Source organism: Grus americana, chromosome 2 (assembly GCF_028858705.1).
Source record: "Grus americana isolate bGruAme1 chromosome 2, bGruAme1.mat, whole genome shotgun sequence".
Taxonomy (NCBI): Eukaryota; Metazoa; Chordata; class Aves; order Gruiformes; family Gruidae; genus Grus; species Grus americana.
Genome location: NC_072853.1, coordinates 137,176,606 through 137,200,109, shown reverse-complemented (window position 1 = coordinate 137,200,109; position 23,504 = coordinate 137,176,606). Strand labels below are relative to the sequence as shown.

At 41.3% G+C, this 23,504-nt stretch overlaps 1 protein-coding gene across 1 annotated transcript in view; it reads right to left on the bottom strand.

The window, feature by feature from the left end:
• The window catches only part of MEOX2 (mesenchyme homeobox 2), a 54,548-nt gene extending 33,777 nt beyond the window's left edge, over nt 1-20,771 (bottom strand). Inside the window, exon 1 of the mRNA XM_054817833.1 lies at nt 19,849-20,771. Within this exon, the coding sequence (XP_054673808.1) occupies nt 19,849-20,359 (511 nt within the window). The 5' untranslated portion in view covers nt 20,360-20,771. The remainder of the gene's footprint in view (nt 1-19,848) is intronic.
• Nucleotides 20,772-23,504: the final 2,733 nt, after the last annotated feature.

The following is a 23,504-nucleotide window of genomic DNA, read 5'->3' as shown; positions in this document are numbered from 1 at the left end:
TGAAACTGTAATAACAATGTTTTCTAAAGAAGAAAAAAAATGTCATTGGAAATACTGATGTTAAAACTCTTAACAAGCATCAAATGATTTAGAAATAAGCATAAAAAATGGAATGGATAAAGAAATACAAAAGGTTTTTCAACACTATTTTAAACTGTGTTGTAAAGCTGTCCCATTTAAAAATTCTCAGCTTTTGCTGGGCCAGGGGTCCACACCTATTGAAGATTCATTAGATTTTCATAGGAAAAGTAATCTTTCTTCTATTATTGATTGTTCCTGTCATGAGTTCAGCTTCCATTAGCAGTTTCTTGTAGTTTTCATGTTCATAGGCATTTGTACAAGTCAAAAGTCAGTTTTTATGAGGAAGAAAGCTTTAAGCTACTTTGCTGAAAATAACTGCAAATTTCTGACAGGAACATTTTCCTTCAGTTTTATGAAGGAGTTTATAGTAAACTATACTAGTCAACATCAAAGGAGTTACAGAACCTAAAACCAAGATTTTTTTTTTTCCTTCACAACATCTATGCTTGCCTGTCAGAAGCTTAACTTCCACAACCTTTTCCATCAGCGTAAGTAGTTCAGCAGAGAACAACCAGAATGAACCAAGGACATTACTAGCTTTTCAAGACTTATTTTTCACATTGAAAAGAGGTAAAAGATAAGACTGAAGCCACAGATTGTTGGGAAACAGAGATTTCAATGAAATAAATCCCAGCTCAAGAGTAAAGAAAAAGCAGATGCCAACTTACACGTGAAAACACTTGGTGCTAAAAGCAGTCAAGGCACAGAGAGGTACCCTGTGGGATGAAACACCAAGCGCAGTGAGCAGAGGACCATCGTGTTCAAAAAGGGAGCCAGAGAAGTGCGGAGGTCAGAAACATGGTGCCAGGCAAAGAGCAGCTGACACAATGGACGTCACAGACCTCAAGGAGCTTCCTGGACTCTTTCAAATTTCCTCTGTCCCTGTGAAACTGGCTTTCTTTAAGTAGTTTCCAAGGGCCTGCAATTCATTTCTTGGCTAGGCAAGCTCACTTTCACTGAACACAGTGATCTGAGGTTTGTTTGAATTCCTGCTGTGTGGAAATCTACTGTACTTTCTAGCAGGTGTGAGAACACTGAGGCTCCTTCAGTTGCAGCTCATTTCCACTTACTAACTACTTTATCTCCGTGGATGAAGCAAAAGTGACTTTTGTGTTTCCTGGCAGTCTGCTGCTTCAAAGAACCTAATAGTGATTTGTTTATTTCAGAGGAAATGGAGACCAGTCAGCGATGACAGATTTATTGGTTAAATGGACATCACAAAAAAATTTTCATGCAGTACAGGCTGGCTCTAACCACACTATGAGAACTCATAGTAAGGGGTGATGTGCATTCCAGAAATCCAGTCCGATTTAATCCACTCCACTCTACTCTGTACATTTATATAGCACCTTTCACACAATTTCCGAGAGTTCTGTACAGAAATGTAATAACCACTGTAATGAAAAATATCCAGGTATATTGATGGCCTACATTTAGACTTGAAAATACAACAAAAGGAGCCAGACTGTTAAATATCTCCTGGCAATGAGGCAGTCAGTGACAGTCAAGAAAAAAAATGGGTGTCCAATCTCTTCCAATTAAATATCAGGACAGAAGGGAATTTCTTAGTTCTGAAGAGACAATTCACAATAGCTCCTAGTGAAGGAAAATTTTTACATTGGAGCAATAAAACATGAAAATCGATACGAAACTTTAGTGAGACCCTATATAAATTGTACAATATGGCTGATCGAGTTCAGTCCAAGAGGAAACGGCACAGGGTTTTCAGCCGCTGGTAAGTTTGCAACGCATTAAGGTTTACTCGGAGAACTGTGTGGTCTCAATGTGAAAAATAAATAAATAAAAAAATTCTAGAGCAAGATACTACCAAATTTATGTTGTTATAGTTTTCAAATACTAACTGGATGTGAAAATTGCATCTGTCAAAGAGGGTGAAATATATTTAAGGATAACGGATAGGAACCTTTGTTGAAAATCCCAGATAACCTGACAACTGCCCGTTTTCCATAAGGGTGAGGAAGATTGATCAAGGCAAGCACTGAGATCCAGCCAGTCAGCAGGGCATTCCATTTGATCTGGATTCAATTTCAAAAAAATGTCTGGCTGAGGTCGTGCATCAGCCAAACAAACACACCATTTGGAAAGAAGCTGGAATATTTGTTGAGGCAGAGAAATATATCTGTACATCGCCTCTATACATATGGTTGGCTAAAACACATCTGCCAATAATTGGCTCAAAAAATCATCAAAATGATAAAAAATGCCTCTATTTAAGATGATAAAATTAAAAGTTTTATTTATTCTTTGGAGCCACACACCTGCTCAAAATTACCTTGATCGACAACTCACCCAGCATTAGTCACTGGAATTATCGCCGCATTTTGACTCTTCCTACTCCCCAGCCTAGCTTGACATCCTGAATGGTTTAGCTCTGTTTATACATACGGAACTGTAAGCTAGTTTTGCCCATTTTACAGACTGAAGATCTGAAGTATGGAATAACTACAGCACTGTGTAAAGATTACTGATATTACTCTGAAGGAAATGAAACTAGCGGGTCTACACAGGGACTTCTGTAGGGAGTATAGTCAGGGTGATTTGCCCAAAGTAACATACTTGCTCCTAAGCAGGGGCAGTTTGCCTGGCAAAATCACAATGCTGACCTGTATGCGCTAACTTCCAGCCCTGGAGACTGCTTGGGTGCTTCTGGGCAATGTTCTAGTAGACAAATTTATACAAGTCTACGGCAGAGTTGGAAACTCAACTTTTTTCTCCTCAATTTCTTTCCAGTATCTTATTTCAAAGCACTCACCCATCATCTCTACTTTTGGGATGCAGGGTAGCATGGTGGCTTATTTATTAAAATTTAGTCTTAGTCTTTTAAGCCTACTAATAGCTCCCTCCTCTTAGCAATTATATCTAAATTTTTAAAACTCATAACCCAAGTCCAAAGGCGCTTTTGAATCAAATACAACATCTAATATGGCCTGCAGCACACACAAAAAACGGTCAAATGGTATTTTAACTGCTTTTGTATTGGTGTGTGAGAGCGTGTGTGTGTCTACAGAACTTATGTAAAATCAAGAGATAGTTTTTAATATCCTTTTTTTAACTATAAGAAGGCACACTAGATGCCTTGTTTGATCTTGATTTAACCCAATCCTGCAATTATGTATGTTAAGCTCATCTGTATATTATCAGCCTTAAACTATAAGCACAATGATTTGCAAGCATCCTACACAATAGCCTCATGCAAGAAATCTTCTAGGACTGAGAGCTTACTTTATAGAAGAAAGTGCACAGCCCTGGTTTCTTTAAAATATGTTATATTTTACACGATTGCCAGCCTAAAGGAAACAAAAGCATGTGAATGTACGGCATTTTAAGAGTCCACACGCTGGTTGAACTCCTTGAAAATGTATTACCAAAGCATTAGATGCAGAGGAGTAGGTCCCAAGTATGAAAGCAACGTGAGGGACACATATTTTTAAAACTCAGGACATGCTGAAGGGGTTGCAGCCCTGCAATATTAACAATAGATCTCTTAACTATAAGCAAATGCTTGAAGGATATAGATGAGGGACAATTCTGGAATAAAATGTTTACAGTTAAAGTTCTACAGCCAGGAAGAGATAGGCTAAAGCCTAAAAGCTGCCTCAACACAAAAGGATCAGCTTTCAAGAAAGCTGCACACCCGACTGTTACCATTTAGGCACCTAAATGAAGAACAATGGGGGCTGCTGGGTTCTGAGCTCTTTCAAGCATCTGGTCCAAATTCTTTCCTTCCATATGAATCAAAACAAATGTTTAGGCTACCAACTTTCCATTGCCCTTTCAGTTTAATGCCAGTTTTTCTAGCTTTTAAATTCCTTAGTATAATAAGATGAATAAAACACTAACTTAGCAGAATGCCCAGTTAGAGACTATTTGCAATATTTTCTTTTTTATTAGTAGCAGACATAAAGTTTGTATAAAGTCATTGTAAAAATATATCTTTCAAAACAATATCTTTTGGAACAAGATTCTTTTGTTTAATACGTTTTAAAAAATATGAATCCATCTTACTTGGTTATCAAAAAGTGGACACAGATTAACTCACAGATTTGAAGACAGTACAGACTGAAAAGCATAAACCAAAACACAGTAGCAGAAACAGTCAGAAAATTACCAAGTAAATTATATAAGAAAACATAAAGGAGATCACATCATGATGTGGAAGTAGAACATAAGTCGATGTGTGCTGTGCCACACCATGCTAAGGGAAGTTTTAAGGCTACAGAATTCCTGCTGCTCAGGACAATTACGTCAATTCTACAGTGGTGAGAAGCCTGGTACGGAGCTGCAAAGCTCTGCAAGATCCCAGGATACATCATTGTGCCTGGACCCCGATACGTCCTAAGATGGTTGAAAGCTGTGCTTTCATAAAGTCATAAGACTTTGTATTTAAATGTTGGAGGGCAACTATTGAGACAGGCAAATGTAACTACGTGATAGTGCCATACCTCTGCAACTAAAACAGATGACGCAGGAAATGCACGGCATTACCTGATACTAACCCTGGGAGAGTAAAGGTCCGTTCCCAGTCCTCTTACCACTATGGGAAAACCCATTCTGCAGAAATGTGCGAATTCAAACATTTTAAGAAAGTCTCTGCTTCGGAACACAGAAATTTTGCAGGCTTATCACAGTGAATACTGAAACATTCAACACTTTCAAGCAGGTTCATGAATAAGTAGACTCCACTGGACAAAAGTGAAGAACAACTGGATATCTGATTTTAGTTTCACAACACATACAACAACAAAGGAAACAGTGACTAGTGAAAACACAAAACCATGGATGGAAATCTGTGTACTTTTCTGACTTGAATGAAAGAAAGCTGCTTCAAGAAGCACGTAAACAAAGTTGGCAGGAAACATCTTTACTAATTTACATGAGCTAATTTAATAAAATATGGGAGACGGAAAGAAACATACAGTCCATTTTCAGCTTTTCCTACACCTAGTGAACATTCGTCTCATCAGTTTTTCTTTTCCAAACTATACTGAGGTTTAATGTTTCTACTGCTTTATGATTCTTACATAAATTATTTTCTGTAAGTGATTCTCTGCTAAACAGCCATTATGCCAAAGTTACCTCTGACCTTCAGTTGTAGAAGTTTTCATTAAGAAAGTAAAATGCAAAATTTGGGACGAATGACTTGAAGATAAGAACATAAAGACTCATCCCCAAACTAACTTATCCTGTGTATAAGCATGCAAGGGAATTGCCTTCTAAAGCTGGATGATGAAGAGAAGGGATAAATTACTTAGAACTGTAGTAGAGCATGAGACAAGGTTCAGAAAAAGAAAGTTCAGAGTATTTTAAGATGAGTATCAGGCCAAAATTCCTGCAAGTGAGATTTATTACACCATGGAGTCTGTTTCCTGAGACTGCTAATGAAGGCAAGCTATTTTTTAAAGTCCAAATGAGCATTTAATAAATGAGTACCACACTCACAAACCATATACATAACCCGTTTTGTCATACTGAATCGAAAGAAATCAACCCACACTCAAGCCTTTTAGTCATCACTACTTCACTCCATCTGTCACTCGTCTAATAAAAGAATATTAGTATGGATTGATGTTTGGTGGGGGGTACCTTTTTTCCTGTAAATAGGATTCCTCTAGGTAAATTACATGTGACTTTTTAGCAAGATTTCCTTCCCTTCCCTTCCCTTCCCTTCCCTTCCCTTCCCTTCCCTTCCCTTCCCTTCCCTTCCCTTCCCTTCCCTTCCCTTCCCTTCCCTTCCCTTCCTTTTTTTTTTTTTTTTAAAACCTGTACTGTGTTTTATGTCTTTCCAATCATTCCTAGGTCTGCATAGCTAGACAGCAATGTAATTAATTATCTCATAATTAATTCTCTCAGGGGGGTTGTTCAACCATCATCCACTGTAACATCTGACCATGATCCACATTCATTACACTGGAAATAATGGCATCCCTAATGGACACTCAGAGTCCGTAGTTCCTCTCCTTTTTGGAGCCAGAGAAAGCTTAGCCTGGCAGAGAGTAGCATGCAGAAGAGAGGAGAAGACTGGGGAAAAGACGGAGAGAAGGATTGTTTTCTCCTCTTCATAAAGGTTGGAAGTGAGGTGAGGAGGGTAGTGATGAAAGTCAGTATGATCATGACAAAAAAAGCTTTCAGCTATGACAGTTTTGCAGCATTTCCTGAAGGGGGGCAGCCTCTTGATCCTTTTTAATATCCTTATTAGTCTCCAGTTCAAGAAGCGTGTGTGAGGACATGCTTAACTCCCATTGAAGTCAATGGTTCTTAAGCATATGCTCAAATTTTTTCACAAATCAGGACTTTAATCTGTTCCTTATGTACATTTAGGATTACAGAGAAGTCTTCTGTTTTTGAAGTTGCTGGAAACATCAGCTTGCTGATGGGAGGTGGGGGAAGGGAGCAGGACTCCATCACTTTCAGAAGTCTGCAACTTTCCTGTTTAAATTTTTTCTAATTTTGACCAGAAAAGTATCTGTTTACCAATTTTTTTTAAAATCTTCTCAAATACTGTGTATTATATTCTAATGTGCGCTGCAGAAATGTGAGTTACTGATACAACACACTTCTAAGTTTTCGTTAGTTATAAAGTCACAAATACTAAGGTTAGTGTCTCATTCCTCTCTCCTTCCTCTATAAAGTTGATAGAACTTTTACCAAAACCCAAAGAGATTTATTCCTAGCAAGGGGAAAGAGGAGTTGAGACAAAAGCCGTAAAACTGTCTCCGTCCTACACTGCAAATGCACCTCAATTCTGGCATCTAGTGCTTTTGGCTATTTCAGTCCTGGAACAGAACCCTCTTCAATGAGCCTGAAGGTTGTGCCAAACTGTATGGTGATTTTTGTGATATGGAAAAAAGCCCACTGGAGACTAGCCGGAAAGCAGCCAATCTTGTGATCTGATCCTCATGTGAATTTATGTCTCCAGAGTTCAGATTTAATATCTTTTGTAATTTTACTGTGCACTCTATTTGCTGATATTACACTGAAAAACTCTAGATATTGGAAAAGACTGCAAAATTGCCAAGGCCAAGCATTCAAAAGGTATCAGCAAGACTCCTGTACCTTTTCTTTTCTCTCCCTGCCTGCACCTCCCTTCATCCTCCCCAAACTGTTTGTAAAAGACATTTAAGAACAAAATAGCACAGTATAACCAAGTGCTGGTCCAGTCAAATCAAGTGTACTATCCAGGTCCCTATCCACTAGTATTTTAGATTTGATACACACGTGCACGCACACACACCCAAAATGTATGCTCATGTCTATTATATTCATGAAATGGAATCACAAAAGAGAAAACTAATTTACTGTTTTCCAAATTCTTCTTACAGAAAACTAGAGTGAAAGGACAAATTGCCAATGCTATTTAAAGAGTTTACGGGCCCCTTCAAAATGAGACTTTGCTTTCTTTGAAGCACATTCCTTCTGGCACAAGTAATTATTACCTAAAATCTTGGAATTAAGAGAGTATATTTTAATAAAGTTAGATTCCTTTTTTTTCACCCATTTGGCTTAGTTTCAAATACTCCCTTTTTACAGAAGGCTCTGCTCAACACTGGGTACATCACTGGAATTAAATATTAACCATCAGCATTGTCATGTCTGGACCATGCCTGGTTTCTGCTATAGCTGTTTACAGAATCTGCTCTGTGGTGCACACCCTTATGAAGTTAAAACCTCAAGAAGAGAAGAGAGAGTACATGAACCATCTATTTTTCTCTTTTTTTTTTTTTTTCTGTTTACTCTCAGCCTTGCACACTTTTCTTACACACCATAAATGCATAGAAGAGCTATGACTGACCTACAGTTACCAAAAGTACGTTCACAGTAAAACAATTGATGGTTTCAGGCCAATGACATAATGGCAGAATATTGCTTCTGGATGGTTCCTGCATGTACGTGAGCCGTACCAAAGACAGAGAAGAGTGTGAATGGAAAAAGGAAGAACGCACTTAAGACAGCACAGAGAAAACATCGAGGTAGATAAGAAACAGGATCCAAAACGTCGGCTGAGCAGCAGTTGGGCAATGCTTTGCAGGGAAATGTTTAACTCCAAGAGGATAAGCTGGAAGCAGAAGAAGTATTCTAGGAAGGGAATTTCAAAAGAGTATAATTGAAAGGTGGGATCATTTCTTCAGCTTTGGTTCTGGCAGGGTTAAAACAGGAGCCAAGAAAGGGCCAGGGCAGGAAAACAGGATTCAATTTCTGCTAAGTGGTGTAAAAGTCATTTGCAAAACAGTCCTAAAACATGTTGGAGAGAGAAAAGATTGATAAAAGCAACTTGCAAACTCTCATGACAAAATAAGGTATTCTAACCCATAGTTCTCACCCTGTTCAGAACAAGCAGCAGCCCGTGGCCTTGTACTGGAGAAATCAAGGACAAAGTTGTTTTGCCCCTGTAAAAAGATGCTTTGTGCTTACCCCAGGTCTCTTTTGTGACCATTTTTTCCTCCATCTGTGCATTCTTGCCTTGGGAGGAAAGGAAATGCTGTCTGCTTTTATAAAGAAACAGACCTTAACTGCATATAACTAGCTCTTAGGCTTCATGGAGAGCAGAGATATACGAGACCTTAAATGACATGGCAGGGAAGGTGCAAAGGCTGATTAGTGACCTTCTTTTTGTGCTCGTCATGCAACTTGCTACATACATTCCCTGGACTTGCTTCAGTTCCCAAACTTGCAAAAATACTCTTCCAGAGGTATTTAGGGAGCACGTACCCCCTGCCAGATAACTTCTGAACTAGTACGGCTCCATGTACGTTCATATGAACACCTCAGATAAGAGCAGTACTTCTCGCATTTCTAGCTCAGTGTGGCTTTCACCTCCGCATTTTGTAATAAGACTGCTGATACGTTCACAAGGTCCTTTTAATTAATAGTCCAGCAATAACATGTAGCCAGACTCCGCTGCACGGGTAGCATCAAGCTTCCCACTTGTCTACATAATCAAGTCAACCATATGTTTCAAGATTAACATGGATGCAGATTTTAGTTTGTGTGTATGTGAATTAAGACCATCAATTAGTTGTGGAAACATGCTTGAAAAACACAAAGCAAGACAGAGCCTCCATAAATAATATTTTTATGGTATCTACCCATATGTTGTGGAACTACAAACATTTCTTAGCTGCACACCATCAAGCTGAAGGAATCAATGACAGAGTAGCAACCGGCATGCCTGTCCTTAATTTTTTCAACATTATCCTGTTAATTCCAAAAGAACTATACACAGTAACCTAATCTTTGACAGGATTAGAGCATCAGTACACAGACTGGCAAGGCACTGAGTGACTTTTGCAGGAGGGAAGGAAACGGCTTTCCCAAGAACTTTGAAGGACTGGGTCATTCTGTAAGTTATGTTTCACCAAACATACTTCAAAACGGCTGGACGCATTTAGCCACTGTACTTGAAACACACAATCTCTATCCAAAAAAAGTGTTTGTTTGGGTGTCATGTCTGGCAAAGCTCTCGTGATATGTTTGCAAATACAAAAACATTAAATCTCTGATATTTCTCATGCCAGCAGACTGCAAACTCGATTGGCGCCTTCTCTGCATGTCTAAATTTCAGTTTGGAACCACTGAAATAAAGATAGCTTTATAGGGTTCGAATACTGTTAGATTTCTGTACATGCTCCCATATTAAAGCAATAAAGATGTTTGCCTTGTAAAGTTGTAGCAGCGTATCAAAGTGTAAAAAGCAAAGGGGTCAAAATCAGCAGGGGAAAAAAAATTAAAATGCAAAGATAAACCAAAGCTACAGAAAAGTTTGGCAGCATATTTCTTCATAACGTAAACCAATCCAAAATATTTGCGCCCTTGTCTCAAGCTCTTTCTCCTGTGTGTATTTACATAATTTTTTCTTATTTATAATTTCAGTTGTTCTGTTTACTACTTTCAATAATAATATGTTGTTTCATAAAAACAAATAATACAGACACAATAGTGACTCTTTTCATTGGCCCAGTAATATAATCTATTAGAAAATCATTAAAATTAAAGTGGTAACAATACAAGAAAAGATAACGCTGGGCATTCAAAACAACTTATGGACAACTGCTAATGAAGCCTCCTATTTTTATCTGACTCTGCTCCACAGAACCATGACTGTTTCATCTTGCATTGCCCAGCAGACTAACATCACCTAACAGTACCGTTCTACTTAGCGGATCACTGCGGTTCTTAAGTTATTGTAGGTTAACATCTAATGGAAATCTGATTAAGGTAAAGGGCAGCATTTTTTGTTTTGCAATAAAGAAAAAGTTCTTTCTGCGAGGATAAATGGAAATTGAAAGGATATACAGGCGTACACTCCTTCAGAAATGGACTTGTGTAAAAAAAGAAAGAAAGGGAGGGAGAGGGAGCCGGGAGTGAGACCATTAGTGTGCATTGTTCTAATGTCCTCAGGAACGCAAAGACTTAACACACAGCTGCGGCTTGAGGTCATTGTGGCACTCACAAAACAAGAATATAGAAAGAAAAAAAAAAAAAGAAAGAAAAAAAAAAAGACCTTAATACTACTATGTCACTTTTGAGTCAATCAAATCAGTAATTCTAAAGTGCAAAGGACTTGCAATGTTCTGAGGTCTCCCTAAGCCCTATGTAAGGTGAGTATGACTCGCAGACTTTTACTAGGTTTTAAAGTCTAGTTCAGAAAATATCGGTTCGAAAGGAGTGAACACGCCTTAGCCCCCATTAGACTGCTGTTTTCTTCTGGCAGAAAATACTGTCTGTCATTCTAAGCACAAAGCTTTGCAAGGCATCTTCGAGTGGTTGACATCGCCGTAGCCGCCCGAGCTTCCATTCACACCGGTTTTACCAGCTCAGTGTACCAAAGCCTCACAAAATATGCCATCGTATAGTTTATCAACACATCTGACTTCAGTTCTTTTTCCCTCACTAAACCAACTGATATTTTCATGAATTTAGGAGACATCTAGACACTGTTCCTACCATTTTTTTACAGTAATAAGCACATTTTAAACAGTAGGTTTTGCTTGTCCACATATCCTACGAGGATGGGGCCTACAGCTTTCTGATACCCTGCACCAGCTGGGAGAAAATTAAAGGCTTGAAAAGCCTTTTCAAAGACCCGTGTGCCTGAGGAGCATCACTCATTCTGTAAAAACACCCCCTTACAAAGAAGCGCCCATGCAATCTCAGGGTACGTTGCGTACTTCTAGAATATGCCGGGTTTTGCTTGGCAGGTAGAAAACCCCACGGTTCATTCAATGCTCTTCAGAGCTATATTGTCAGTCCACATATGTCCAACAGATTTTTTAGCATCTATTTTTAGAGGACCAAAGTGGGAAACAGTTTTTTCCGCTTGGTAAATTTAAGTAACTAATACCCCCAATTCACAAAAACGTGTAAACATACACTGAACTTCAGGTGTGTTCGTATCAAAGTAATAGGGCTGCTTCTGCTGGGAAGTCCTGGCTCCACTCAATAGTTACTTTTGACTTCAGCACGCCCAAGATTTCATTCATCTCCCAACATACAAAATTAAATGTATACTAGCATCATTGCAGGATCACAGTCTAAGAATTAAAACTCACAACGGTGGCAGAGGCTACCGAAGTGCATCTAACGCTGTTTATGTAAGGCAGCATTTGTTCAGGCTCACTTGCTAAAAATAAAAAAAAAAGCTATTAGAGATCTGAGAGAATGCAGAAGGAAGAAGGACTTTTAAAAGCATGCAGTAATCTGTTTCAGTTTTAGTTTTTCATATCCTATTTGCTATAAAATAATGTTCAATCAACCAATTTTTCTCTAGTCCAAGAGGCAGCTTCATTTAAAAAAAAAAAAAAAAAAGAAAGGAAAAAAGATTACTTGGCTTCTAGTTAGGGTTTCATAATCCACTGGATTTTATTGGTTTAGTAAAACTATGCTCTTCCATCATAAATGAAGGATTTGACTCATTCCATTGAGACTTGTTTCTTCTGCTGTTTGGTCAATTATTTTGTTTCATTTGTTGAAAAGAAAGATAAAAGGAAACATAGGTTCAAGTACAAAATAACTTTTTTTTTCAAATGACCATTAAGTTTTCATGTATGTTTTCTTCTGTTTATGTATTTTCAGGGCCCCTTTTCCCACTACTGCAAGGTTTATTCAGCAGAGGTAATTTTCAATACAAAGTTCAGACTGCTTTTTTTAATTGTATTGAGCAAGAAGCTCCAGTGATTTTAGACTGCGTGGTATTGAATGATTACATTCATCATTAAACAACAAAATATTCAGTAGCCAATTTCCAAATGTGATTTCTCATTTTTCTTTTGATATATATAATCGTATGCCTATTTAGTAATATGTACAACTTCCAGTCAAGTAACCTACCCCCAAAACTATTTGTAAAATTCACAATTCCATATGAAAAATAAACTCACGTTCTGAATAGGAGGTATGTTACTGTCTTCTGTAGGTCCAAGACCTCAAAGTGAGTAACATCCTCCTAATCTACAATGAATATTACATCTTTAATATCACTGATGTTAACAAGTATAATCTTGATAGTCTAAGTTGTCTATTTATAATGTTTAGTAGAAGTCTTCCGAAGCAACTTTTCATGTATGACAGTGAACTACTACTATATCTCATTATATTAATGATTTTTTTTTCCACTTTGCGTGACTCAGTGAATGCTAGGATACAGTGCTGCAACTCTGCACTAGTGATATTACAGATATATATATATTAAATTGGCAGAGATTGAAGAACATAAGTGTGATTTAAATTTTTGTCTATTAAAATATTATTTTTAATGGATATGGTTTGGGTGAACTTATCAAAGGACGCAGATTTTGTAATATATATTAATAAATAACAAGGACAACAAATGCTAGAAAACTAAGACCGATGGCAGCAGTGGTTTTTTGAAGAAGCATTCCTTTGCTGTGTTTGCCGCTGGAAGCATGCAACACAGCGTATCACAAAAAGCATAAGCACTAGCACGGCTAACTGGTCTATCTCCTCCCAAGCTAAGCTACGTTCATAGTAAGAACGTACGTCTTAAAATCTGGTGCTACCAAAAATCAGTTGGAGTTTTGTCATCAATATATTCCAGGTGAAACGTCCCTTAGCATGTATGTTTATAAACCATTTATTTTAATAACTTGTTTTAGTGATTCAAATACTTAAAATACATACAGGACCAGACTGTGTGCTTCCAACAAAATTACATCAGGCTATTTTTGAATTCGAACTTTCAATAAATACAACAGAAAAGCAGCTATCCAGTCGTCAAAGACCCCGGACACTCACCCCAGAAGTCAAGTGACTTCTTGCTGTGCACACCTATGCAGCCACACAAGCTCATGCTGGTAAAGGTGGTGCGGTTGCCCTGATGAGTAGTGGGAGGAAGGTTTTTTCTGCGGGGTGGCTCACCGTCTCGCTCCTACCCTGCCACCAGCAATACTTGAGAAATGGTGATGCAGATCTGTAAGTCTTTAAAGCCTACTATAAAAAGCACGCGCGCACACGCGCACGCACACAAAGCTTTTCATTAAACAAAAGCTTGCAGTGCTTTACAAATGGAAGGAAAGCACCAGTATTGCCATTGCATGGGCTGGGAAAACAGACATAAAAGGATAGGGCACAGGCCCGAGACAGATCATAAGGCTGGGTTCAGTGCCCAGCTGTGCACTGATGTAATGAAGTAGCCTCAAGCACTGTTTATCGAACTCCTCTAACATCACACCATTTTAGTTAGAAACCTTATTAGCGACATATGCAAGTATTTATATTTTAAAAATATGGCTTTCCTTTCGCGTCCTTTCAAGTTGCATTCTTAAGTGTATTAGAACAAGGACGCAGGATAACATCACAAAAATAAGGATTGAACCCAACCTCACCATAACTACATTTTCCTGATGGATTTAAACTTTCCTCATTCTAGCAGATGAAACCAGATTTATTTCGCTTCCGTTCCAGAGACTGGCAAAACTGCTTAGTAGAATACATTTTGCTACTGAAAGAAACATGCTACAGCGACCATGTAACATTGTGTTTGCTGAAAGCAATAATCCGGTGAGCAATATCAGATTAGCAGACAGCAGCAAAGATAATGTTGTCACCTTCCCTTGAATTTCAAGACACAGAGCTCAGTCCTGCTCTTGAGGACTTCAAAGATACAGCATATCGAGTCATCACATCACTAAAGAATGAGTATTTCCAAGAGGCAAACCATATGCAGATTAACAGGCGTAATTAAAAAGCACGTATTAAATAATTAGCATGTCTAAAAAGGGCAGAAAGTCTGACAAAAAAAAACCCAAACAAATCTGGAATCTGATTACTTACTGTCCAAAATACTAGAGAAGTTATGCTAGATATGTTAGGACAAATTTTTCATAGGATGTTAAACCCACTGAAATTAAAATTCAATTTATATATATATAATGCTGAATTGGCAATGCTCAAATGATCAGGCAATCCTAATATTTTATCAATCAATACCTGCAAGAGTTATAAAGCATTTTTCTTTCCCTATCATGCAATAGCAGTTTAAAAATCCTGAAAGGTAACTACAACCACAATTTTTTGAAAAGTACTAGTGAAATTTTCTCCAGATATTGCCTGAACGTTTGGATCTTTAATCCCCATATGTCCACATCTCCTTCTGTATTTGGTTCTAGTACCACACCTCTTACTCATCCAAACCCTTCGGTGACTTTGCTTTGAAGACTGGGATCCTTGATAGTGCTTAATACCAAATAATAAAAGAATAACATGCAACTACATTTCTGTGCCAAAGATTTAAAACAGGGTAACAGAATTAAGCTCCAATGGCTTAAAAAAACCCTTGAGCACTTCAGTAGTTCCACCAGAGTCAACAGACGTTCTCACAAAAACATTTGTGCTCCAGTGAACATCTGGATTGGGACCCCAAAGTTTCTAATAGGGCGGCTTGGGGGGGGGGAAGTGTAAATCCTATTGAATGATATATATAAACAGACAGAAATACATAATTAGAGGCCATACTTATTTCTGTCCACACAAAATTACTCATTGGCTATGGGCAAAGAATTCTGAGAATGTACCAGTAAAATAGTATTTAAAATTTTACAGTCCTAGAAAAGTTCCTGAATATATTTCCTGAGAGCAAAAGTGAACGTATTGAAAATTTTCATCTATTAAACAATCCAGCAAGTAGCCCACTAGGTAGCCCAACATTTGCTAAGAAATCAGCCTTAAAAATTTTCTCCTAAAACTATGATTATTATTCACTGGATTTTGAACTTGTTTCATTTATGAAAGCTACAGAGGTGGGGTTTTTTATTTTGTTGGATTTTTTTAATGGTAAGTAATGCTTTGATACTGAGTATCAAACAAATTAACTCTTTGCAGAAAAACTATGCTTTATTATGTATTTTTTCTTGCTTCTGTTTACAACCACGCTGAAAAGCTCAGACATATTGATGAATCAGTTACACAGTTCTTTTTGACTACAAGTGTGCAGCTCATTTTTCTTAGTGATGTGTTTCAGAAACCAATCAGAAGTTTTCAAACCCCATGATTTCAAAGTATTTATAATCATTTATCAAAATGACCTGCTTTTTAGAGACCATTTCAAACAAGTACATATGATTTATGATATTTAGATGTGTTTAAAATAAATTCCCTGGAGATGTAACTTCTTACTGCTTGCATGTTGAGAATAGGTAGGTTATAAAAGATGTTGAAACACTGGAAAAAAGAGTATTGTTTTCTTTTCACGTGCTTTATCAATGAACAAAACCCAGCAGAACAGCTATTGAAACGCTGAATTCCTGAAATGTTGTGGTAGGTTTAACAGCAGTGTTTCTATATGATACTATTGTAAATACAGTCAAAAATATGAATAGTTGTTATTACCTTTGCTTGGAAATCTGCGCCATATAAAAACATTTTTCCATAGAAAACTTAAAAGAAAGAAAAAAAAGGCTTCTCATGACTGGGGGCATGTGTTTAATTACATTAGACTTTAACTGGAATCAAATTTACTTATAACACATATTTATTTATTGCAATTAAATGTTTGTATAGTTGTAGTGCTTAGAAGAACTCCTTCAACAGTACTCAGCCTCCCTTTAATCTTTTCAGCATAGTCCTGATTTATATTTTTCTGCCATAGCATTTTTGGCTTCCTTAAGGCTACCAGATTCACTTTCTTTTCGTATTTCTCAGTAAGTCTTGGTTACACTTTCTATATAGGCATTAATATGCTTTTCTCCTGACTGAAGTTTTAAAACTTGGACCTAAGTAATCCAACCTAGACAATCGCAATAGTAATTTTGCATTTGATGTGTTCTGCATTGTCTGAGAATCAAAACCTACTCTATAAAACCAGAAATAAAATGGCCTCAAAAGTCACAGGCAAGTAATGAGAAGAGGAGGCATTAGAAACATCTAAAATATTCCATACAGAACAACTCGTACCACAAAGCAACAAAGCGCTCCAAGAATATGTTTTTTATACACTCAGCATGGTTTTCATCCGCACCTCATTAGCACACAGATAATTCTGACCATTAGTGCGCTTTAAAATAAGCGAATTTATTTGCAACCTATCCTCAAATTTAGTATCGTCTTTTTACTCCTACATCCTTGACATACGCAGAGCTGAGTTACAAAGGCAAGGATGCAGATGCCATTATTCACTGCAAAAACGTTAACATCTAAAGATTTGTGTGCATCACTCCTCAACTCCAATGCGAGTTTACTGACCCACTTCTGGGCCTACGCAGGTTGAAAGGAATGTTCTGAAGATAATGAGAGAGCGACTACAAAACCTGGAGACACTGACAGCTGTAGCATGCAGGAGGCGATGACTAAGTAAGCAGTATTTCCCAGTCCTTTACAACAAGAACAGTTGACAATTTCACCCTGTTCTGTAGCAGCCTATTCAATATCTTCAAAGGGAACTTCCCAAACTGCTTAAAACCTGGGTTAGGGCAAAAGAAAACTGTAAGTCAGACAGCGTACGTCAAACTACCACGAAAGAACATTTTACCTTGCTTTCTCAATCCCAAACAAAAGTATAACAGAGCATAGCGCAAAATATTTCCATCCTCTCGTTCCCCTGCAAGATGTGAATTCCAGCGAAAAAAAAGCAAGCACAGGGACAAACACGGAGTCCATCACCCAAAACTTTGCTCGCCCTCTGGATTTTTGTTTATAATTTAAAAAACACACTCCCACCATCATAACAAATAAGCAAAATGGGGTATCTCTGCTGGTAAATTTTCAGGGTATATGGCTGAGCAACAGTTACTAGTTTGGGAGATAAATGATACAGGGAATGTTTGGGTTTTGCTTTCTTTAAACTATCTATAAATTCTGGTTTATGAATCAATGATGTTCCTGATCTTAAACATTCAGGAATGAAAGCAAAGTAGTGCAAGAAAGGGGTAGCCTAAGGTTAATTCAGTTCTGAAATGCGGAACAGATTCAGTGCTCAAGAAAACACTGAACATTCTGTGGCTTTAAGTGATATGCTTAAAAAGAGGAAACATAACTGTAAATAAGCAAGAGCATTAATAATTGTCTCAGAATGCTGGCACTGAAACTTAAACAGTCTCTCTTCACTTCTTAGTTATTTACTATTAGGATTTTATACAAATGCCTATTGAAGTAGTTCCAAGTGTGATGAATATGTCTCCAAAAAGTGGGGAAGGCGTAGATGAAATTCTTTCAAGTACAGTAATTTCTTTAAAAGAACAGATAAATGAGAAATAAAGGGGATTATTTTTAATCAAATGGGGGGCAATTATGGATGACAAATATAGAAACGCAGTGACTTAAAAATAGTTCTTGCTGTCATACATTAGAAGGGCATTAAATATCTAGCACTAGAGTTCAGGATTAATAAAGGGGTGGGGTTAAATTTTCAGTCCAAAACTCGGGCTTTTCCTGAAGAAAAACCAGAGACACAGTTGTTGTCAAAAGATGCTTATTTTCAGTTTGAGAGATTCCCAACTGTGTGAACAGACATAATTTTTTTTTTTTTTCGTAGGGGTAGGGAGGAGGAAATAGTTACCTGCCTTGATCTTCAGAAAGTCTTAGAAAGTGAGGTTCGGAGTACAGCGCGAGATAAGCGTAACCATGGCTAAAGGCTCGAACCCTTGTCCACTAAATCCAGTGGAAGGCTCCAGTCACTTCAGGGTAAGGTTTGGGACATTCTCCACCATTTGGTTTTGTTGTTTTTTTTTTTTTTTTAGTTTGCGTTGCAAAATGAAATAAACAGAAAGTGATACAGACACTTCCCTGATAGTGAAAGGGACTGATTTCCTTTTTGCCTTCAGCTTTAAATAGGCTGACAAATACAATACATCCTTACACCGACAGGCATCCAGTTATTTTCCCAGTAGTAATGGGGACACAAATTTTAGTGTTGCTCATACACCTCACGAAATCAGAGAATTCCTTTTCTCTCATAAAAGGTAGTGAAGATGCAACAATAGGTTTCTCCTCCAGTGTGTTAACTAAATACGGCTTTTAATCTTGGAAGGGTTTTCAGCCTGCCTATGAGCTACGTAAGACAAAGTTCAGTTAAACCCATTCTGAATTACTGTAAACATTTCTTAATGTAACAGACAATGAAGAAAATGATGGTATCCTTGAGGGTTATTTTTTAAAATAGTTTCTGTTGCTTACCACTTTACCAAGCTCACAACATTTGAAGTGAAAGAGTTCACGGTTTCAGTTGTGAACTTCATAAATATCTGGAAAAGCCTTTCACTTTCTCTTCCTCGATAACAAACAATTCACTATGCCTGCTCTTGAGTTTTCAAACTGTTGAGCCCTCTCTTTTTCAAGTACCTCCTGTCTGTCTCAGTGCATTTTTGATGACCCCCTGGTTTATGTGCGCTCTAACGGAAGTGCCATCAGACGCATTGCCTTCGCCGAGTGGCTTTTGTCAGAGTGGGACTTTGACAGGCTTTGCCTTTTTAAAAAGCGGAGATTATGAGAAGGTTTTTTGCATGCTCAGCGATGCCAAATCATCGTCCTGTAATATCTGCAGGTCTACATGGCTTTATGCTCATCTTTAAGTAAGAATTGCAGGGATTTTAAAAGTCAGACAGCTCCTTCCTTCCCTCCGCCCCCGCCACCAGCAAACTGAAGTGAAGCAGCTTTCTAAAACTCCCATTCACCCGTCTGCTTTACGGGCTCCAAATTTTGCCCCTTTCACGCTGAGGATTTGATGCAGGGGCACCCGGATCCTACAGGGCAGCAAGGCTTCAGCTCCTCTCCCGAATCCCCACGTCCAGGGCAGAGTTTCCAAGCGTTGTGCAATCGCCTCGGAACCGCAGTCAGCTCCGCGGCGAAGGGGCGGAGGGGAAGGAGCGCGCTATATTCTGAATTTTGAAGCAGAGGTGGCGTATCGGGCAGGGGGGAGGGGGACGCGGGACCAGATGCTAAAATCCTCACCAAAACTACAAACGTTTCTCTCCTTGACTGTAGGAAACTCTCCCCCCACCACCGCCACCACCTTGATTTCATGCTCTATCACGTGCTGGATTTTTCCTTTTTATTTCCCCCCTCCGTAGACCTAATAAAGCTTGCTTTAATGATGGAGATCCCGAGAGCGCGTTCGAGGGAAGCAGCGACCCGGCAGCCCGGTGTCAGCGGGCGGCCAGAGCACCGCGGTGGCCGGGGCCGGGCCGGGGCCAGCCGAGCCGAGCCGAGCCGCGGCGGGGAACCCGGGGCCCGGCAGCGCAGCTCCCCCCGGCACCCTCCGCCCGGGGGTCCCGCCCCGCAGGGGAAAGCGTGAGCCGTTACCTGAGCTGTCGCTTTTCCTTTTGCCGGACCTCTTCTCTGTTTCCACCGGGGACAGAGCCTGCCTGCCATAGTCCCCTGGCGCACACGCTGCCCCCGTGGGGGTGTTAGTGCCCAGGCTGGAAGAGTTTGAACACAGGACGGGGGGGTTGCTGCCCAGCTCCGGGGGTCCTCCTGAGTCGGGCTGAAGGCAGAGGCTGTGCCTGGCCGCGGCGGGAGGAGACGACATCTGAGGAATGTGCCAGTTCGTCTGCAAAGCCTGGTGCTGCTGTTGCTGGTGGTGGTGGTGGTGGTGATGGTGATGGTGGTGGTGCCCCCTATGATGCTGGCTGGCAAACATGCCCTCCTCATTGGGGTATCCCGCTATTATGCAAGAGGAAGAAGAAGAAGACAGATCAGGGTAGGACATGTGGTCAGATCTTCCATGCAGGGCAAGAGAAGACTGGGAGAAAGGGTGCAAGCTCTGCGCAGTGGCATGGGGGCTGCGCAGGCAGCCAAAGAGTGTGTGATCCATGGCATGCAAGTCTCAGGTTCCAAGCAGGAGAGTTTAGGAAAGATCCAACTTCACCACCCTTTGTCAACTTTCACTGTAAACAGATCGGGGTTGGGATTTTTTTTTCCAAAACGGCAACGACAGACTTTGCAGCAGGCAGCTGAGCTCAGATAATCCAGGTCGTTAGCCCTAGTGGCCAGTCTCCGCTGCATAAACACTCGGACCTAGATGAGCCTTTCTCAGAGCTGCTCAGATGTCAAGAAGTGGGAGAGGTTGAAGCCAATAGAAGGTGGTCCCAGAGAACTGCTTGAAGGGGGAAACAGCTCCGAGAGGTTATAAATACAGTAGTGTGTAATGTGAGCTGGGGGCTGGCTTAGCAACACAGCACTGACCACATGCAAACTCCCTCCAAAACGCCAGCGCCGTCCCCGCGCCGAGCCGCTCCGTCAGCGGGCGGCAGCGCTGCGCGCCCGCGCCCCGGGCGCCCGCGGCAGCGGCGGGGGGGCCTGCTCCGCGGGGGCGCAGCCCGCCTCTCCCTGCCCCCGGGCGGGCCGCGGTGAGCACGCCTCCCCGCCGCGGCGCCCGGCGGGGCTGCCCCGGGGCCGGCGGGGCCGCCCGCGCCCCCCCCCCCCCCCCCGCCGCTCCCCGGGCGGATCGGCGAGGCGGGGGAGAGGGCGGGGGGCGGCGATGTCCCCGCAGTCGCGCAGTCCCCGAAGGGCCATCACCGCCCCGTCGGGGCTGACGGGGCCGCTCGGGGTGCCGCCGCCTCCCGAGAAGCAGGCAGGGGAGCGCAATACAGGCGTGAAGCGAAATCCGCGGGCTTTACTCAGGGGCCACCACCGCCCCATTCACCCGGGGGCTGGCGGGCGCTTGGCAGCCCCTCACCTGCGCGCCCAGGTGGGAGGGCGCAGCGCGGCCCAGCGTGCAGGCGACCGCGGCGGTGTGCGGGGCTGCGCGGGCCGCGGCCAGCTGCCGCCATCCCCCGCGCCGAGGAGCGCGGTGCGGCCGCGGGTGCGGGACATTCACCCGCTCCGCCCGCACCCACCGCCCCGGCTCCCGGGATGAGCTGGAGCGCTGCCCCGGCTTCCCGCACGCACCTCACGCTGTCCCCCCAGCATCGCGGGCTGGTTCTGCAACGAAACCACCGGCGCTCACCGGGCGATCAAATCTGGCCGGGGAAAGACAAGTTTCCCTTCTTGCCCCCTGCCCCTTCAGAACAAGAACTCGCATTATTTTTATTCCCTGTATCTTCATTTTCTTCGTTGTGTCTTTAGTGGCTCAAGAGGGACAACCTAGAGAGTCTGGGCTTTTTTTTTTTTTTTTTAACATGCGTGTAGTGGAATTATCAGTAGCCACGAAGGCAGCTGTTAACTGGTTTAAATTAGGATAATGCATTTAGTGATCACTGACCAAAGAGGTGCCCACTGCGGAAACGTTTTGTTTCTTAGCCCTTCCTCCTCGCTCTACCTCCCTCCTCCTCCCCCCAAAGAAAAATTTAAAAAAAAAAAAAAAGAAAGAAAAAGAAAACCACTGCGCTCCTGCAATTTAAGTCTAAATTCTTGGGTCCATGTGCGAAAGATAAAATGAATTTCAATTGCTATTGGAAAAAATCAGGAATTGTATGAGATTTGCAAGAGCTAGTTTCTTAAACGGAAATTGAGTCCTATTTTGTGGGAAATTAGTTTTGCAGACTTTCTAAAAAAAAAAATCTAAAACTTTTGTTCAGCAGCTGCTCCACTTTTCCCTGCAGTTTCAGACTGAGCTGGAACCTGCAGCAGTCTTTCGACGGTAAGATTTTCCCCCCTTTTCTGACATCTAATGCTTTTTAAAAATTGTCTTTAGATTTAACTGTAACAATGCGGTCTTTAAAAAGAGAGTGGCGTCCAAAGCAGAAGTTGCTGCCTCTGTGCACTGTTCAAAACTTGATATTTCTTCAGAATAAAGGAAATATACAGTTACAACACTGATGAAATATTTTGTGCTTTTCATTGTGTTTATCGTTTCAATATGTGCTCTAATATTAAAAGAGAGGACTACAAAGAAAACTCAATGGCTGAACCCCTCTTGGGTTCGCTAACTCGCCGGGCTGCGAGCGCAGGGGTGGTGCTGTCCCCCAGAAACGGGCAGTGCCATGAAGCGAGGCAGTTACCGGCGCGGTGCGTCGCGCCCGCAGTGGCCCCGCCGGCCCTGGCCCGTCTCCCCGCCGGCGGCGGCCCGAGGGCTGCGGGGGCGGCCCCAGGTGGGAGCGCGGGGAGCGGCGGGGCGCCCCCCCCGCCCCGGGCGGTGGCTGCGCTCCGCACCGCACCGCTCCGCTCCGCACCGCGGCTCTACAACCTGCTGCTGTCAGTCCGCCCGGCCCGGCCGCGGGGGCGAGACGCCGTCGGGGGGGCCGGGACCGGGGCCGGGGGGGGGGTGCAGGAATGCCGGGACCCCTCCTGCAAGGGCCGCCGCCGCCGCTGAAGCCCTGACACCGCCACAGCTGCGAAGGGGCCGGGGAAGTCCCAAACCCAAGCCACTGTAAAAATGCCTTTTTCTTCTTCTTCTTTTTTTTTTTTTAATTCTAGGGGATGGCCGCACAGGATTTCTCGCACAGGATAAAAAAAGTGAAATAAGTGAAGCACAATGAAGAAAGTGAGAGGGTGCGAGGGGGAGGGAGAAAGATTAGGTTTCCAAGAGAAATAAGAGACGGAGCCAAATAGCACTTTTTTAGGGAGAGGTAGGAGAGGCTCCAAAAGGTGAAGAAAAAAGAAAAAAAAAAAAAAGAGGAACGCAATAGCAAAGTTGTAGTGGCACGACAAAGTGTTTGCCACTAGCTTCGTAATCAAACCTGAATATTCGGGACTGTGCTTCCTCGGGCTCCTGAGTCCCCTAATAAGTACACAAGTCCTAGATCAAGTGTTCTTATTACTTCTTCAATAAGAGATTTTAAGCACGCAAGAACTGCAAATACAAATCTCTATAGAGCTTTATGCTTTCATTTTAAACTGTCTAAAGAGAATGCATATATAGGCAACTAATGGTGAGACAAATAAACAACTTCAAATGCTTACTGAAATGAATCAAAAATTTTCTGTGAGGAGTTATCAAATAACTATGGCTATACAATACCATCCTTTGTAAAAATTTATGACTTTTCAGTCAAAAAAAGCTTCAATACAAAGCCTTC